This window comes from Hemiscyllium ocellatum, chromosome 3 (genome assembly GCF_020745735.1).
Source record: "Hemiscyllium ocellatum isolate sHemOce1 chromosome 3, sHemOce1.pat.X.cur, whole genome shotgun sequence".
NCBI classification, from domain to species: Eukaryota; Metazoa; Chordata; class Chondrichthyes; order Orectolobiformes; family Hemiscylliidae; genus Hemiscyllium; species Hemiscyllium ocellatum.
The window spans coordinates 90,364,698-90,384,173 of record NC_083403.1 but is presented as its reverse complement, the minus strand read 5'-3'; the positions used below and the strand labels follow the sequence as shown (position 1 = coordinate 90,384,173).

Genomic DNA, 19,476 nt, shown 5'->3' with positions numbered 1-19,476 from the left:
CTCTGGGAAGTATTTGGGTAGGGCACCAACTACACTTGAGGGATATACACCAGCTAGTCTAGGTAGCCTGCCCAGTAACAATGGGGGCAGGTAGATGGTGGACCCAAAGCCACAGTAGTCCGAGACTATTTGTGGGGGGGTGGGGAGTGGAGGCGGATACATGTTGTTGCCCTTACGGCTGAGAAAGATGCCCCGCAGGTTCTCTTTGTCCATTTTAAAGAAGAGATTGAGCGGGTGTTAGGAAATGCTCCCAGGAACTGGAGCAAAATCCCAACCACTAAACAGCTTAAAGGTAAAGGAAACTCTGACTATGGAGAATGATTATTTAGGGTATACTAGGAATACTCTGGACAAGTGAACCTAGATCATGGGGACTGGGCATTCATTGAGGCTTTGAGAGACAGGCTCACGAGGACCCATCAGCCTGTCCTGAAAATGGGAGTGATAATGTCCCAAAATTATGATGATCTGGTAGAGTGGACTAGCAGACTGCAGGAAGAGTGGAAGCTCCTGCAATAAAAACCAAACCCAAAAGAGCAGCCTACTACAATGGAGGCGAAGTCAAACCCAAACTATCATTACAACTATGGCTGACAGGGACATTTTGCCAGAATTTGTAGGGTCTTGCAGGCAGGGAATAGGACAAGGAACAGTGTAAAGTACTGGAGTCACTGCAATAGAGCAGGGCATACAGAGGTACTGTGCTGGGAAAAGCATGGGCATTCCGCAAACGACCCCAGAACATTGCGGGACAGCCAAAGTCAGCAGAGCTGACAACCAGCTGCCAAGGGAGAGGGGAGAATGTACATCCCTGTGATAGTTGGAAATAGAAAGTGTGACACTTGGTAGACACAGGAGTGGCTATCTATCACCAACTTACCCTTAGCCATGCAAATAAAATGATCCACCTTACTGGAGTTGGAGGGGATAAGACACCCACTTACATAAGCGAGACTACGCTTGTGGATATCAATAACATATATACACCCATGAGATTTTATATTCACCAAAATAATGAAGGTACCATAATGGGTAAAGAGTCCAGGAAAGAATACAAAGTCATGACTGTGCAAAAAGAAAATTGATCTGGCCAAAACAGGACAGTTGAAAGACCAAGATTGGGAAACTTGCAAGTCACCGTGAGCCTTTTAAAATAGCTGCAGCCACCAGTAGGAACTGGAACCTTGAAATGGGGGGATTCTGAGCCATCTGCACCTCCATCCCTGAGGCATGGGCAGAGACAAAGTTAGACAGAGGTTTAGTCGAGATAGACCCTATAATGGTGCCTGGACTGGAGCATAAGCCTCAAATCAAGCCTGAAACAGAAAAAAAAACAGGGAATCTTGAGAGAAACTACAAGTACAATCAATTCCCAGCATGGCCAGGGATAAAGCTGGATGGGAGCTACAGACTCACCATGGACTATACAGGGCTAAACAAGGTCACCCCCAAATTGCATCCCATTGTAGTAGACCCCTCCACAATTCTGAACGGATTGGTTCTGGTACTCAATTTTCACAGTATTAGACATAGCTAATGGATTCTGGTCCATTCCACTACACCCTGGATCCAAGAATAAATTTGCCGCCTTAGTAAATGACGGACAGTACATCTGGACTTGCTCGCCACAGGGATTCCACAATGTTTCACTGAGTGATGACTGATATACTCAACAAAATAGATTTACTTGAAGGGAGCACTGCTTTACATTATGTGGATTGCTTCAGAGTCTGACAGGACACCACGAAGCTTGATACCTTGTGTTGCACGAGCTGGCAGCCGCAGGGTTAAAAGTCAGCCCCCCCCCCCCCCCCCCCCCCGGCCCCTCCCCAAAATCACAAATTGGACAAGCACAAGTCTTGTATCTGGGACATCTTCTATCCCAGGGGAATCAAGCGACCGAAAGCAGGCAATACAGCCTTATGGAAGGGGAGTCAGAAAGTCTTGGGGCTATACAACTATAGCTGGAGTTTTATACCAGATTTTGCAAAATTAGCTGAATCGATTCAAAAACTAACCAAAGGGGGCAAGCCTGCCTTGCAACCTGTGACCTGGGGAATCAGAACAGGAAGAGGCTTACAGTGAGTTTAAAAACTTGTATAATATTGGCCCCTGGGCTAGGGCTGCCAGGTCCCTGTAAAGACTTCCACATACATTGTAATAATGAGGGAGGATTTTCCTCTGCAGTGGTCATACAGGATCACGGTGGTAGGAGAAGAGTATTACTGTACCACAGAAGGGCCAGTAGTCACCGAGCTGCCAGAATGCATAGCAGCCTAAGACTGCTGCTTGGACCGTGAGGGTCAGCAAACCCATATTAATGGCAGAGAATGTCATCCTCCACATCAAACGCACCCTAGTGGAAATGTTAAACACCGGGGAGCTGAGGGCCGAATCCAGTATGCGAAGGGCAAAGTGGGAGGCAGTTCTACTCCCACCAAGTCAGTCCGTGGTAATAGTTAGGGATATGGAAGAAAACCTAGCTGAGGGAGATCGGGACATGGGAATCAGATGATTGCGGAGATATAAATGGGGATGAAGATTGGGTAGGGTAAAGAATACAGCCAAGGAGACCTTCTATGTGGATGGGTCATGGAAATATGTAGCTGGGTGGCCTTGCATGAGATGGGCCATGGTAAACAATAAAAGCGAGACCGTTATGTCAGGAACGTTGACGGAAGTCAGTTCGCACAAGTAGCAAAGATAGTTGCGCTAGCCAAAGCATTTGAGCTGTCAAAGGGGAGAATTGTGAATATTTACACAGACAGCCAATATGACTACATGGTTGCGTAGGGGAGAAGAGAGTTCATCATAGCAGGGGGATCCCCCATGAAATGCCAGTTAAGATTCCAAGCACTGCTGAGCGCCAGCTAACTGCCAGAAGAGGTTGAAATATTAAAAGTCAAAGGGCACCAAAAGGAGCCAGGGAAAGCTAGTCCAGGCTGGCTGAAATTTAAAGGGAACCAAGCACAGGCCGAGCAGTCCAGCGAGCCTAATAGCAGGAAACTGTTGATATTCTATTCCACAATAGAACTAGTGGAAGATGCCATTCACAAACAGCAGCTGCGGGAGGACATCCGGCAGGAAGAAAGAGAGATGGAGAATGCAGGGAGCACTTAAAGGGGCGGACGGTGTCTGGAGGCAAGCAGACAAGGTGATAGCACCAGCGTGCATACAGAATACCTTGCTCGAGCTGCACCATGGGCTCTGAAATAGGCAGAGAAGCTATGATAGCAAGTCTAGGGAGAGAGTGGTGGTAGAAGAAAATGGGAAGAGATGCAGCCAAACTCTGCTGTAGATGAGTGGTTTGCGCACAGCACAGCCCAGATAGACCCATATGAGTTAGGATGGAACGTCAACAACCTAGTCCACGGGGACCCTGGGTACACCTCCAAATGGATTTCACAGGGCCACTACCACCTTCCTGTGGGAAAACGTATTGCCTGGTCATCATAGACCAGTTCACCGGGTAGGTAGAGGCATTCCCCACCAAAAACTATAGTGCTACACTGTAGCCAGAATTTCAGCAGAGGAGGTAATCCTGAGGTGGGGGTACACCTACAGATTAACTCCAATCAAGGGACACATTTCACAGGCAAAGTTATGAAAACTATGCCAGCTACGAGGGATAAAATAAAAATTTTGTATCCCTTATCACACCCAGAGCTCAGGGATGGTAGACAGAATGAACAGAAACCCTTTAAAAATGCTTTAGCTGAGGCCATACAGACATCAGGGAGGACATGGGCCGAAGTGCTGCCAGCCATACTCATGAAATTAAGAGCCACCACGAATCAGTCAACTGGACAAACACTCTACGAATTAATGACTGGGTGAGCAGTGCAATTACCAGAGATCATTATAACGGATGGGACTGAAATAGGTCCGCTAAACAACAAAATTTGGAGATATATACTGGAATTAAGCACCCAACTAAAAGGGATGTGTAAATTGGTAACTGAAAAACGAGCAAAAGGACAAGGTGTACTCGAAACCTTCCCTGAGGTCCCAGCAGCTGGGAGCTGCGTCCTTTGTCCCAAAATGGAATGGGCTGTACCAAGTTACAATCAGTGGTAACACTTGTGCCTGTATAGACAAAAGGAGAAAATGCACGTGGAAGCACTGGACCCAATTCAAACCGTATAGACTCCTGTGAACGAACTAATATGATTGCCCATCCGCCAGGTACAGACAGGAATTGTGAGCAAGACCGTGACCAAGGGGTGAGCACTGACACCACAACCAAGCATACTACAGAGGCCCGGATAAAACTGCTGACAAGACACACAAATCACCTATACTGTTGCTGACCTCCGAATACCATTGTAAAAAATAAAGACACACTGACTATTAATCTAATTTAACTTTAAGCATGTACATGTTTGATTATATATTACTGTTTCTAAATGTTGCGATAGCCAAAAGTCTGCCAGGATTTGAGGATTATCTCTTTTACAAAACCCACCTAAGTCTACATGGGAACCGAACTGTCTGTATCCATTGGTGCAATTGGTTGACTCCTTATTTGTAGCCACCCCCGTGTGAACCCCTTCCAACTGATACACAATAGATACTTCAGACATGCCATGTAGGGGACAGCAACGAAAATACAAAAGGGGACTTCAGGATGGGTGTGTAGATTTAGTCAAGCCCACTGGCCCAAGAGGCTGGCTGCCCCAACAAGGGGAGGGAAGGACCTATTTAAACATTGCTGATTGCCCACTCTGTTTCATGGGGCAGGGATGGGGATGTGTTTATGCCCTGGTACCTAGAAACAGACAAGAATTCTGCACTGATTGGCAGATCCACACCACGCTGGGATCAACATTGGGATATGGGTCTTTGGGATCTCAGTCTTTGGGGGGGAGGCAGTAGGGGTGCTCAGTGTTAAAAACTGAAAGTACAATCTTGGGAAACAATACATCAATGGCTCTACAATCAGCCAATGGTGAATTGGCTGAATTCAGACTTTACGTGCAGCAGACACGTTACACAGTTGATTATCAGTTAGCCCAGCAAGGGTGAGTACATACAGTCATTGGTGACAAGTGTTTAGTCCCTTCATTGATGAATCTTAACACAGATGATCAATAACATTCGGTTTAGCTAGATGACTTCAGACAAGGAGCCACAGGAGATGATAGCTGGCGAGAATGGCTGATAGGGTCCCCAGGGTTAGCCTATTTGGCACACTGGATTGTTGTTCTTATTTCACTCATACTGGTATTCTGCCAAGGCCTCGGATGTTTAAAAGCTTTGCTGCAAGGTGTAACGGACGCGGGCTGTGCTAGGAGCAAGTGTCACCACAGAAGAGCCCCCAATGGAACCTGCACTCCTTGACACTCCTCGGGATGGAGAGAACTTAGAAAAGGCTTACCTCTGTGGGAAATCTCCAAAGTCACCTCTTTCACCACAAAGGGGGGAGTGAAGTGGGCGTTGACATGGGGCATGCCGACTCGGGGCACACAGACACAAGATGGCAGCTGAACCATAAATTGGTCACTTAGCACACAAGATGGCCGCTGAGTTGTTACATGGAAAAATACAGCAAAGCAAGCACAGATACTGCCTGAGGCTAACAGGATACCAGCACAATAGACACAGCAGAGATGATTAGTTTAAGATGGGTGGGGGAGAGAATACACTCAATAATGTCTACTGCCTGCTGAAGCATCTGACCACCTTCAATAGAAATGTTAACTGAGACTGCTTGCATCCAAGTGTTAATACTTCAGATCTGGAACAATATCTTCCTTCTCAGAATGATCAAAACCACTGAAACTGACAATGATTTGGTAATGTTTCTGTAAACAAACCATGCTGTACAAACAATTACTCGATACTTGGACTACTGTACCACAAAATGTATAAAATATCATGACGAGAGTGACAGGAGGCTTGCAGCTGAGAGCTGTGGTGACGAACATTTTTCTCTCTCTCTCTATGTCTCTCTCCGGAGCTCCGATTTCTTTGTCGTTGAATCCCGATTATGACTCTGAGACTGGTAATTTTCCCCACAACAGTACAAATTGAAAAATTCACTGTTTGAGGTACAGCTCTTTACATCTTATGAATCATGTGCACTTAAAGTGTACTGACTTGCATGTTTTATCCTAGAACACTTGAAGTTTTCAATTTTATAATTTTTTTTGGTAGGTATCACCAATTTTCAAAATGAAAACAGTTGTAAGGAATGGAAATTTCAGTGAATTGATTGAATATATAAGATTTTAGGCAAGGTTTTAAAAGATATTTTTACTTATTGTAAAGGATCTAAAAAGAAGAATGCTTTTGAAGACAACTTATTAAAAGGAAAAGATGCTGGACATTCAGAATTTCAGGTAAGTGTTTTTTGTTGATTTAGCCTGTAAAGTCATAATTCCTACCCTGCAGTACCAACATTGAATTATTACATGTGTGGACTTGTCCTGCTCCCCAGTATACCATCTTTCTTTTTTTATGTAGTTTCATGTGAAAGAGAGAACTAACAATTAAGCTGTAGCAAGAATTGTGCTGTACATTAGGAATGTTTTGTAGCTGTCATTTCCACTTTGGATATAATAGACCTGAAAAACTTTTAAAATCATTTTTCATATTGTTTCCTTTCCTTCCTAAAGGTGGGGACGTGCTATGGTACAGGCTACTTAGGTACTTATGACTCTTTGACGCTTCTGTCTAGATTAGATTAGATGCCCCACAGTGTGAAAACAGGCCCTTAGGCCCAACAACTCCACACCAACCCTCCAAAGTTTGACCCCACACAGACATCTGTATTTACCCATGACTAAGGCACCTAACTCTATGGGCAATTTAGCATGGCCAATTCACCTGACCTGCACATCTTTTATGATTGTGGGAGGAAACGAGAGCATCTGGAGGAAACCCACGCAAACACGGGGAGAATGTGCAAACTCCACACAGATAGTTGCCCAAGGTGGGTATTGAACCCGGGTCCCTGGCACTGTGAGACAGCAGTATTAACCACTGAGCTACCGTGCCGCCTAGTTTGGCTTTTCATTGAGTGATCTTGAACATTGCCTATCAGCAGGGTATTGTTGCAACTTTAGTGATTTGGTTCATTGATATTATTGACTTTCAAACATGCGCTGTGTATGTTACTTATTTTCACGTTTCTTTGTATGGCTCATGTTCAATCACTCAACTCCAGCAATCAGTATTAAAATGTAGCTTCCGTCAGTTGTCTCCTTTTCTTCGGTAGTTGCGTCTTTCACTCTTTAACTTCCAACCTGTTTTTTGACTGCACTGAGAATAATTTATGGTATTTAACTATAATAGGAATGCATTATACTTCAACAAAACTATGAACTGTGGATGCTGGAAGTCTAAAACTAAAACAGCTGGAGAAAAGCAGCAGGTCTGGCAGTATCCACAGAGAGAAAACAGTGTCAATATTGCTAGGTCAGTGACCCTCCTTCAGAACAGAACTCCAGTTTTCTCTCCACAAATGTTGCCAGAGCTGCCAATATTTCCATCCATTTCTATTTGCTTTACATTATACTTCAGTTTGGCTCAGCTATGTCACATTTCATAGAATATACAGCTTACATTTTGCCCAACTGCTCTATATTTGGAGTCCATCTCCATTCATATTCCTTTTATTTAACACAATCAGCATACCAAACTGTTGCCTTCTCCCTCATGCTCATTTAGACCGACCTAATTGCCTCTCTAACTTTCATGTATTGCGATAAGTTCTTTGAAATACTAGTGCACCTATCTAGTTGGTTATCTGGAAAAACTTTTGCCTGCAAGGATGATAAAGGTACCTCGTTTGAAAAAGCTGACTAGTGACACATCAAGTTAAGTGGAAGACATTGGTTGGTTGCCTTGATCTGTTCTGGAAGTGAAGATAATTTGGTGCAGCATGGAGGAGCCCAAGATCAATGTTTGACAACAAGTTCATTTTTGGTCTGACTGTTCAACTCTACCTCAGGATCATATGATTAATCATGATAATGGAGTCCAGAAGAAAGTGTTGAAATATTGGAAAAATATTACAATGGACACCAGTTTCTTCTCCCCAAAACTGCAACAGGTCTACACCAAGGCAACAAGTACTGATTGCCAATTTTACGGTGGCCATTTTCAATATTGCGTAGCATTGCAGGAGATGCGCTTGGCTTCTTGAACATAAACACACAAGCAAATTGGGAAATTTTAATATCCCAGAACCTCAAGCCTAAAAATGAAGAGCAAAAAATGGAAACCCTCTGGAAATGTAGTTACTTTTGTTTATACCAGGGCAAGTTGAGGAGGTGGGTCAGGTGAGCAACATGTTCACTTGAAGCAGGTCAGTAATATTACACCTGAATAATGTCCATGACTGCAGCCATCTTATGTGAATTTTCAAAACTATTAAAATCTGCTCATTGCTCAGTTTAGAGTTCACCAGCTCCTGACCTCATTTACGGCGTTGGTCTAAATTTGGAGAAACAAGCTGAATTTTAAAGGTGAAGTGAGCGTGACTGCCCTTGACATCAGAACAGCATTTGACATTAAGGAGCACTCTCAAAACTAGAGTTAATGGGAATCGAACATTTTTTGGAGTCATACCTGGCACAAAAGAAAATCATTGTGGTTGTTGTAAGTTAGTCACCTCAGTCCCAGGACATTTCTGCAGTAGTTTCTCAGTAGTGTGCTCGGTCCAACTACCTTCACCTTCTAGAAAGCCCTCCTGCCGTCATATGGTCAACTGTAAGAATGTTTTCTGATGATTTCACAAGGTTCAGTACCATTTTTGACACCAGGTACTGTAGCACTACATATCTGTATGCAACAAGACCAAGATGATATTCAGGCTTAAGCTGATAAATAGCAAGTAACATTCATGTCACACAACTGTCACTCAACTGTCACTACCTCCAGCAAAACTGAATCTAACTATCACCTCTTGACATTCAATTTTAAGAGCATTGCTAAATCCCACTATCTACATCCCAGAGGTTACTATTGACCAGACTGAAATGGACTTACCATATTAAGAACAGTGGTTTCAAGAACAAGCCAGAGGCTTGGAATCCTGTGATGAATAGCTTGCCTCCTGATTCCTTAGTGCCAGTGCTCCCTCTGCAACGGTCAAATCTGGATGGGTGCAGGTCCATCAATAGAACCATAGAATCGTTAGAGATGCACAGCACGGAAACAGACCCTTCGGTCCAACCCGTCCATGCTGATCAGATATCCCAACCCAATCTAGTCCCACCTGCCAGCACCCGGCCCATATCTCTCCAAACCCTTCCTATTCATATACCCATCCAAATGCCTCTTAAATGTTGCAATTGTACCAGCCTCCACCACTTCCTCTGGCAGCTCATTCCATACATGTACCATCCTCTGTGTGAAAAAGTTGCCCTTAGGTCTCTTTTATATCTTTCCCCTCTCACCCTAAACCTATGCCCTCTAGTTCTGGACTCCACGATCCCAGGGAAAAGACTTTGCCTATTTACCCTATCCATGCCTCTCATAATTTTGTAAACCTCTATAAGGTAATCCTTCAGCCTCTCCCAGCCTGTTCAGCCTCTCCCTGTAGCTCAGATCCTCCAACCCTGGCAGCATCCTTGTAAATTTTTCCTGAACCCTTTCAAGTTTCACAACATCTTTCCGATAGGAAGGAGACCAGAACTGCATGGAATATTCCAACAGTGGCCTAACCAATGTCCTGTACAGCCGCAACATGACCTCCCAACTCCTGTACTCAATACTTTGACCAATAAAAGGAAAGCATATCAAATGCCTTCTTCACTATCCTATCTACCTATAACTCCACTTTCAAGGAGCTATGAACCTGCACTCCAAGGTCTCTTTGTTCAGCAACACTCCTTAGGACCTTATCATTAAGTGTATAAGTACTGCTAAGATTTGCTTTCCCAAAATGCAGCACCTCACATTTATCTGAATTAAACTCAATATTCAAGGACCTCAATCTCATCCAGGACAAAGCAGCCTGTGGCCCTGTCAACATTTTATGCCTTCATTATGTATAGTAGTAGCAACGTGACCATTTGCAAGATTCACTGCAGTAATTCACTGAGGCTTCACCGACAGCAACTTCTAACCTGACTATGATCACGTATGGAGTCAGATATTACGAGGGGACATAGCTTTAAATTAAGGGGTGGTAGGTATAGGACAGATGTTAGGGGTAGATTCTTTACTCAGCGAGTCGTGAGTTCATGGAATGCCCTGCCAGTAATAATGGTGGACTCTCCCTCTTTATGGGCATTTAAATGGGCATTGGATAGGCGTATGGAGGAAAGTGGGCTAGTGTAGGTTAGGTGGGCTTGGATCGGCGCAACATCGAGGGCTGAAGGGCCTGTACTGCGCTGTATTTTTCTATGTTCTGTGTTCTATGTCCCATCACTTTAAAGGACAACAGCAGCTGCTGCATGGGAACACCACAATCTGCAAGTTCCTCTCCGAGCCATACATCATTCTTACTTCGAACAGTATTGTCAGTCCTTCACTCTTGCTGGGTCAAAATCCTGGGATCCTTTCTTAACAGCACCAGGATATCCCTATGCCACAATGAATGCAGCAATTTCAGAAACCAGCTCACCATGAAATTTTCTGTGGTAGTGAAAGATGTGTGATAAATGCTGACGTAGCCATCAGTGCCACGTATGAAGTAAAAAAGGCTCCACCACTCAACGGTCAACCTCTAAATCTTACTCACTGTTGGGAAATAGAGGCATTTCAAATGAGATTAGGCTGTTTAATTCAGTATAGCCTCTGTGCTTCCTGCATTTCTGGATTTCCTATTTGCTGCAATCCTCACTTCCTTCTAAATGTCAGTGCTCTTGAGTCTGAAGTTGGTTTTGCCTCATCACAAACCCTCCATTATACTTGTAAGTTTTTTCAGTAGGAGCTGAAAATTTATTAGAAATTTAATAGTAGAAGCTAATGAAAGGCTGAGTAAAGAGAAATGATATGGCAAATGAGTAAGTTAAACATATGGCTCTCTGGCCACCAAATTAAAGATAACTTGGAATTTATTAATAAATCTTGGAAGAGAATTTTAAAATCTCTCCAACTGACTGGGTGGCTGATTTAGTCAATGTGGAATCACATTGATCTTGAATGGAACACAATCAAGTAGATTGCATAATGAGTGGAAGTTCAGTTCCTTCAGTCAATTAGGATAGTAATGACATCTTAATGATAAATTGTACAGAAGACACAATGTGTCGTAAACTTCATTCTTGCTGACCTTTCAGCTTTGCTCTGCTGAAAAATTGTAAATGTTAGAGTGCGAATTTGAAGATTTTAGAATGTTTAAAATAACCCGCATATTGTGGTGTACAACTGCTCATCCACCTTTCTGATTTTCACATGTTTCTTTATTGAATTTGTGCCATTTATGATGTTTTAATGTTGCAGTATAATTTCATAATTGTTACTTACAAAAATACTTTTTTCAGACAACTGAACTTCCTGAAGAGGAATTAGAACCTAGAATACAAAAGATAAAGATCACCTTGGGAAATGAGAAGTATGTGTGGTTTACTGGATTGTATAAAGTGTTTTGATTTAAAATTCTGAATTGGGCATTTTACTTTTCTCTTTAAAAATAATGTTTTCTCTTTTGGGTTTCTACTTGCCTCTCTTTCAGATTTCCCTCTAATCTTTAATGAAAATGATCATTGTCGTGCATTTTTGCTTAGAGTTAGTGCCAACGTGAAATATAATGTAACATTGAGTTGTTGGGAGCTGCAGTGCTTTGCCTGAAAAATGTGGTGGATGCATATTTATTAGTAACATTTCAAAAGGGAATTGGGTAAATACTTAAACGCAAAACCTTTTTCAGGCTATGGGGAAAGAGTTGAAGAATGACTAAGTTAGATGATCCTACCAACAAACCAATGGCAGCATTCCCTAACAAATTGAAGCAATGTACACATTTCCATTTTGTGCCCAAAAGTCATGTTGTACCACTTGTACATTGCAATGTTTTGCAGCACAGAAACTAGCTATTCTACCTGTCTGAATGATGCAAATATTTATGCTTCACATGAGCCGCATACTACAGGTTACTTTTGTCGGATCTTTCCTTTTATTTTGACTCTCCTATTCTTAAATACATCTATTTGTTCCACGGACTACTTGGGGCAGTTCGTTCCACAGACTAAGCATGGTGGAAAACAAAGTATCTCCTGAAATCACTGCTAAATTTATTAGTGACTATTTTATGGTTATAAGCTATATTTCATGCATTGCAGTAAACGGAAACATTTTAAATAATTTGTGGGGTTGTCCAGCAATGCTTTCAGTTAAAATACTCTTTCTGAACCAGGTACCCTTCTTCTTTGGTTTGTTTTCGATGTATTTGTTTTAATAACAAAATGTTTACTTTTTTTCCTAGAGATAAACAGTACAAAAGTAAGTTTGTTACCAAGGACAGCCAAGAAGAGTCTTTTAGTGATGCTTCATCCTCAACATCAGATGATAAGGTTAATGGAGAGGATGATGGACAACTGGCAATTAGAAAGCCAAGATACTGGTTAGAAATGAAGGGGATGGAAGCATATGTAGAAAAATGTAAGCAGCAAGGTAAATTACGATTTTCGTTTGTAATTGTGTATTTTGCACACAATCTCCAGTTTTTTTTCTTTCATAAATTTGCAGGTGGGCAAATCATTTTGAATAATCAGCAGGCATCAAGTTAAAGATTATATTGCCTGCATAGTATGAAAGTGGCACTTCTCTGGAGGTGTTTATTTATAATTCCGTCACCTGCATTCTTGATTATCCAAAAAAGATTTTGAGGAAGCTAGGGATTAGTTTTGTGTAAATGATCTAAAATATAACTTCAGGTTTTGAACTAGCTTTTTGCAGATTCTGAGCTGCGGCTTTGAATTCAGAACATGCGCAGCAGTTATCTCCATGCATAATAACTGAGAGGTTTGTTGTCCATCAAGCTAACTGTTGTGTACCAGCAAGAGTCATGGCTCAGTCCTTTAAAACATAGATATAATTAATTTTTTTTTAAGTCATAGGAAATCTGTATCCACATACGAAAAATATTCTTGGAATTTATATCAGCAAAATATTCACCAAAGTACACTGTAGGAGCATGCTTGGGAAGAAGAACTCCATGATGCTGTTTAACAGAACTCTACGAAGTTACATTTAAATCATTTGAGTTTTCAGGAATTAAAATTGCTGTGCAGTTTAAAGAAATGCAGAATGTACTTTGCTTAGGCAGGATCTAGGGAGAGAAAGAAAGCTGATATCTCAGATTTCCCTTCAAAAAAATAAAAAGCTGGAGATTTAACATCTTTTAAAGCAAGACAGGAGTGAGAAATCTGTCTTAGAGTGCAAGCAGGAGAAATTAAATGACATTAGGCATGGAGCATTTAAAGAAAATGATAATCAGACAAGTCAAGGGAACACAAGTAGTTAAAGAGGAATTATAAATGATACCAACAGAAAATTCACCAACTGCCCGGGGTAGGAGAGGGATAGGAACAGGGACAGATGATTATAATCCAAACTCATTGCTGTTAAGTCCAAAAAAAAGGTTAGGAAGTACCTAACCAGACGTTGCGGTGTTGGTTCTTGTGCTTGCATTTGAATTTTGTTGGAGTAAAGAGGCCAAAGTCAAAAGTTTAATTGGGACACAGATTTGAAATGACAGGTGTTTGGAAGCTCAGTCAAACTTTTTTTTTTCTTTGCTTTCTGTGGCACTCTGTCTCACTTGCGTGTGGCACCCTCCCCTCCGGCACATGTGAGGTGATCCCCACCACCCCCACCAGCATACGTGCTCCTCTGGTGAATGTGGGAAGTGCCCCCCCTCCCAAAACACCCCAGCGAATGCATGTGTAAGGCACCCCCCCCCCCCCCCCCCCCCCCCCCCCCGTTACAACACTGGGTAAACCCTCCTACTGAATTTAAAACCAGCAACACAGAAAAGCTTTATCCCGTGCAGTAATCTGTAAAATTTCGAGTGGCCAAGAACTATTTAAAGTAAAGCTTAACTTTATTTCTTAAAGTATAACAGCAAATAATTAACTAACAACTTCCTTTCCTTACCATTCCTTACTGTAACCGACCTTTTACCTTCCCTCCTATAATACCAGTCCGATGATACTCCCAATTAAGATTTACAAAACAACACTTCTTATCTGAAAATCAGACAGCTTTCGGTTCTTGTCTTTAGATCTTCCTGTGTCATCTTTTCTTCTGGTTAGGAATTTTTGCTTTCCAGGTTTTTGATCAAAAAGGTGTATTTTTAAGAGAATTATTTTTCAGGCAGTCTGTTTACATGCTAAGTTGTGGCAGTTCTCCTCTCAACTGTTCAATTTCCCCGGTCTTATACTCCAGAGCATCAGATTGTGTCATTGGCCCTCAAGATTGTCAATGAAACGCAATTCAAACTTGATTGGAGTTTGATATGTTTCGGGTATACTTTAAACTGATTGGCCGAATTCAAATTTGTTTTTGCCTCCAAGTAATGAACCAATCGAGTTGTTCAACTCAGTGTTACATTGTTACCTTTTTGAGTACATGGTGCTGTGTCCAGTAGATCTGCTGCTTTTAACTCTCTTAAAGTACAGCTACATCTTCATAACAACCCCACCAGCTATCACCTCCACCAACCCATCATGGCAACCTGAGATGTGCCCTCCCCTCTCCTCTATGTGCACCCCCCTCGTGGAACCCAGTACACTGTCACTGACAGGTCTGCATAACAACAGGAAGTCATTATTGTAGGTGAGTTGTTTTGTTCGGTAGTGCAGCAATGTGTTGTTTCAGTGAAATGCTTTTAACATTTGACCTGTTTAAGAAGAATATGGTGTGGACTTGTTGGACCAAAGGGCCTGTTTCCACACTGTAGGGATTCTGTTCTAAATCTGCTGAAAGTTTTGTACCAGCTGCTGATGTGGGAAGGATGATGGCATGTTTGGTGTGATAGAGAAGGGCTACACTCATGGTTCCTACATTACAACAGAATTTTATTGGAATAAAATGCTTTAGGAAGTCATAAGCTTGTAAAAGGTGTTTTATAAATGCGAGTTCATACATTCTTGAAAGTTGAAGCTAAAACAATTTATCCAAGCTGAGCAGAGCAATTTTAACTTTGCATCAGCTGGTGTATACTTGACCGAATTATTTGATTTTCTGTGTCTCTTCTGCTTTGCAGTCTTTAAGCACAAATGACTCCAAGCGAATGCTGCAAAACTTAGTTGCTCCTGCTCATGACCTAAAGTCCTGCGTAGTATTGATTTTGTATGATATGTGCTAAATTTGAATAAGTAAATTTTCTGGTCATGAATGTTTAACTTAATTGTGAAGGTTATGTATAAAACCGCATTCTTTTTATTTGCACATCGGATCTGAGCATTGTTAGCCTAGGCCCATCCCTACTAGAGCTGGAGCGTGTGGTGCTAAACTGCCTTCTTGTCCTGAGAATGTAGAGGCTCCAACAATAGATGTCTCAGAATTTTGAGCCAATTGTAGTCAAAGGAACAGCATTCTGACTTCGAATGTGACTTGGTGGAAAGCTAGTAGATGATACTGTTCCAATGCATCTGCTGACCTGTCCTTCTAGAGGGTAGACATTGTGAGTATTGGAGTAGCATTAGATTAGATTAGAATTCCTACAGTGTGGAAACAGGCCCTTCAGCCCAACAAGTCCACAACGACCCTCCGAAGAGCAACCCACCCAGACCCATTTCCCTACATTCACCCCTGACTAATGCATCTAACACTACGGGCAATTTAACATCGCCAATTCACCTGACCTGCACATCTTTGGACTGTAGGAGGAAACTAGAGCACCTGGAGCAAACCCATACAGACACAGATAGTTGCCTTAGGCGGGAATTGAACCCAGGCGGGTCCCTGGCGCTGTGAGACAGCAGTGCCAGCCACTGAGTTATTACGGTACATCTTGTAGATGGTGCACACAACAGCAACTGTGGATCAGTGGTGAAGGGAATAAATGATGAGATGCCAATTAGTGGGATGTCTTTTCTTGGATGGTGTTAAGTTTTTTCTGTGTTGTTGGAACTGGACTCATCCAGGGCTGAAAATGTGTTGCTGGTTAAAGCGCAGCAGGTCAGGCAGCATCCAAGGAACAGGAAATTCGACGTTTCGGGCACAAGCCCTTCATCAGGAATGAGGAAAGTGTGTCCAACAGGCTAAGATAAAAGATAGGGAGGAGGGACTTGGGGGAGGGGCGATGGAGATGTGATAGGTGGAAGGAGGTCAAGGTGAGGGTGATAGGCCGGAGTGGAGTGGGGGTGGAGAGGTCAGGAAGAAAATTGCTGGTTAGGAGGGCAGTGCTGAGTTCAAGGGAATCGACTGAGACAAGGTGGGGGAGGGGAAATGAGGAAACTGGAGAAATCTGAGTTCATCCCTTTTGGTTGGAGGGTTCCCAGGCAGAAGATGAGGCGCTGTTCCTCCAACCGTCGTGTTGTTATGTTCTGGCGATGGAGGAGTCCAAGAACCTGCATGTCCTTGGTGGAGTGGGAGGGAGAGTTAAAGTGTTGAGCCACGGGGTGGTTGGGTTGGTTGGTCCGGGCGTCCCAGAGGTGTTCCCTGAAGCGTTCCGCAATTAGGCGGCCCGTCTCCCCAATATAGAGGAGGCCACATCGGGTGCAGCGGATGCAATAGATGATGTATGTGGAGGTGCAGCTGAATTTGTGGCGGATATGGAAGGATCCCTTGGGGCCTTGGAGAGAGGTAAGGGAGGAGGTGTGGGCGCACGTTTTGCATTTCCTGCGGTTGCAGGGGAAGGTGCCGGGAGTGGAGGTTGAGTTGGTGGGGGGTGTGGACCTGACGAGGGAGTCATGAAGGGAGTGGTCTTTGCAGAACGCTGATAGGGGAGGGGAGGGAAATATATCCCTGGTGGTGGGGTCCGTTTGGAGGTGGCGGAAATGACGGTGGATGATACGCTGTATACGGAGGTTGGTGGGGTGGTAGGTGAGAACCAGTGGCGTTCTGTCCTGGTGGCGGTTGGAGAGGCGGGGCTCAAGGGCGGAGGAGCGGGAAGTGAGGGAGATGCAGTGGTGGGCATCGCCGATCACGTCTGGGGGGAGTCTGCGGTCTTTGAAGAAGGAGGCCATCTGGGCTGTACGGTACTGGAACTGGTCCTCCTGGGAGCAGATGCGGCGGAGACGAAGGAATTGGGAATATGGGATGGCGTTTTTACAGGGGGCAGGGTGGGAGGAGGTGTAGTCCAGGTAGCTGTGGGAGTCAGTCGGTTTATAGTAGATGTCTGTGTTGATTCGGTCGCCCGAAATTCCCCCCAGGCGTGATCGACGATGCCCTCCACCGCGTCTCCTCCACTTCCTGCTCCTCCGCCCTTGAGCTCCGCCCCTCCAACCGCCACCAGGACAGAACGCCACTGGTTCTCACCTACCACCCCACCAACCTCCGTATACAGCGTATCATCCACCGTCATTTCCGCCACCTCCAAACGGACCCCACCACCAGGGATATATTTCCCTCCCCTCCCCTATCAGCGTTCTGCAAAGACCACTCCCTTCGTGACTCCCTCGTCAGGTCCACACCCCCCCCACCAACCCAACCTCCACTCTCGGCACCTTCCCCTGCAACCGCAGGAAATGCAAAACGTGCGCCCACACCTCCTCCCTTACCTCTCTCCAAGGCCCCAAGGGATCCTTCCATATCCGCCACAAATTCAGCTGCACCTCCACATACATCATCTATTGCATCCGCTGCACCCGATGTGGCCTCCTCTATATTGGGGAGACGGGCCGCCTACTTGCGGAACGCTTCAGGGAACACCTCTGGGACGTCCGGACCAACCAACCCAACCACCCCGTGGCTCAACACTTTAACTCTCCCTCCCACTCCACCAAGGACATGCAGGTTCTTGGACTCTTCCATCGCCAGAACATAACAACACGACGGTTGGAGGAACAGCGCCTCATCTTCTGCCTGGGAACCCTCCAACCACAAGGGATGAACTCAGATTTCTCCAGTTTCCTCATTTCCCCTCCCCCCACCTTGTCTCAGTCGATTCCCTTGAACTCAGCACCGCCCTCCTAACCTGCAATTTTCTTCCTGACCTCTCCACCCCCACTCCACTCCGGCCTATCATCCTCACCTTGACCTCCTTCCACCTATCACATCTCCATCGCTCCTCCCCCAAGTCCCTCCTCCCTATCTTTTATCTTAGCCTGTTGGACACCCTTTCCTCATTCCTGATGAAGGGCTTGTGCCTGAAACGTCGAATTTCCTGTTCCTTGGATGCTGCCTGACCTGTTGCGCTTTAACCAGCAACACATTTTCAGCTCTGATCTCCAGCATCTGCAGACCTCACTTTTTACTGGACTCATCCAGGCAAATGGGGAGTATTCCATCACACTCCTGACTTGTGTCATGTAGCTTGTGGACAGGCTTTGGGGAGTGGAACATCAGTTGTATATTTGTATTCTGTTGTCTTAGCCCATTTGTAGATTTGAAGTATTCTTTTGCAAAACTACAAAATTGTTCAAAAGTTAATCTGGTAATCTTTCTCAGTAGTGACCAAACCTGCGCAAAAGAAGAGGAAAATGGATGCTGTTGACACTGAATTCCCCAGGAAAGGAAGAAAACTTACAGGTACAGAATTTTTGGCATGTTTTCTGAGGAGCTTAAAGCCTACTATCTTGTATATGAATCTTGCTCTGCTCTAGGTTGTTCTTTATTTTTTAAACACGACAAGTAGTTTTCTTGTTTACTTTTGGATCCCATCTGGATATATGCTTCTCAAACTAAAACTGATGATCTGTGCTGCGTAATACGCAATTACAACTCCTTTAAAATTATATTTGCCCCATTTCACAATTTAAGACAAGGATCTGGCAAAAGAATGATGTGATAAGTTACAGATTTTGTCGTTATTATAACTTATCACCTGTATGTGTAAAAGAAATTAACTATCCAGACTACCATTTTCTTTATTGTGGTTGCCAATATAACTGGAGGGGCATGTTTCATGGAAACAAGCCATCAGTAAAAGGTTTCTAAAGATGCCTTCTAGGGAAATATAAAAACTCTATCCTGGATGAGTGGTATAATCTTTATAAAGTTTGTGGCTACACTGAGGAAATTGCCATGGAAATGTGCAACCTCTGATAAACATAGAATTTTTGGATACAAATTGGAATGTTTGGAAACAAAATGGTTTTCAATTGAATAGAACCGGGTTTATGTCCAATGCAAACCTGAATAATGGAGAGTACAAATCTAACTCAGATGTTGCTTTAATATCTGTACGCTGGCCATTTACCCGGAATGTATGTTTGTTTGTTTTCATCAAGTAATTGGCCTAATTTCCCACCTACCCTCCTTTTAACCTCCTCGAGATTTTCACCCCCACCGCAAACCCTACCTCTGAGCCTTGCTGCATATTCACCAGCCGCTCTGGCCTTCAACTCTGAGGCCAAATGGTCTATCCTCAGTAAAAGACTCATATTCATGCCCCTCCACCCCCACCTCAGTGGG

The 19,476-nt window shown here is 43.7% G+C and overlaps 1 protein-coding gene across 4 annotated transcripts in view; it reads left to right on the top strand.

Annotated features, from left to right (window-relative positions):
- znf512 (zinc finger protein 512) overlaps nucleotides 1-19,476 on the top strand; it is a 70,056-nt gene that overhangs the window by 9,657 nt on the left and 40,923 nt on the right. The window contains exons 3-6 of one of the 4 annotated variants that reach the window (XM_060851816.1): nucleotides 6,271-6,341; nucleotides 11,439-11,509; nucleotides 12,380-12,555; nucleotides 18,514-18,591. In XM_060851816.1, coding sequence (XP_060707799.1) covers nucleotides 6,271-6,341; nucleotides 11,439-11,509; nucleotides 12,380-12,555; nucleotides 18,514-18,591 — 396 coding nt within the window. Of the gene's footprint in view, nucleotides 1-6,270; nucleotides 6,342-11,438; nucleotides 11,510-12,379; nucleotides 12,568-18,510; nucleotides 18,592-19,476 lie in introns of all 4 variants that reach the window. The other 3 variants (XM_060851806.1, XM_060851799.1, XM_060851798.1) reach the window with 3 other exon arrangements.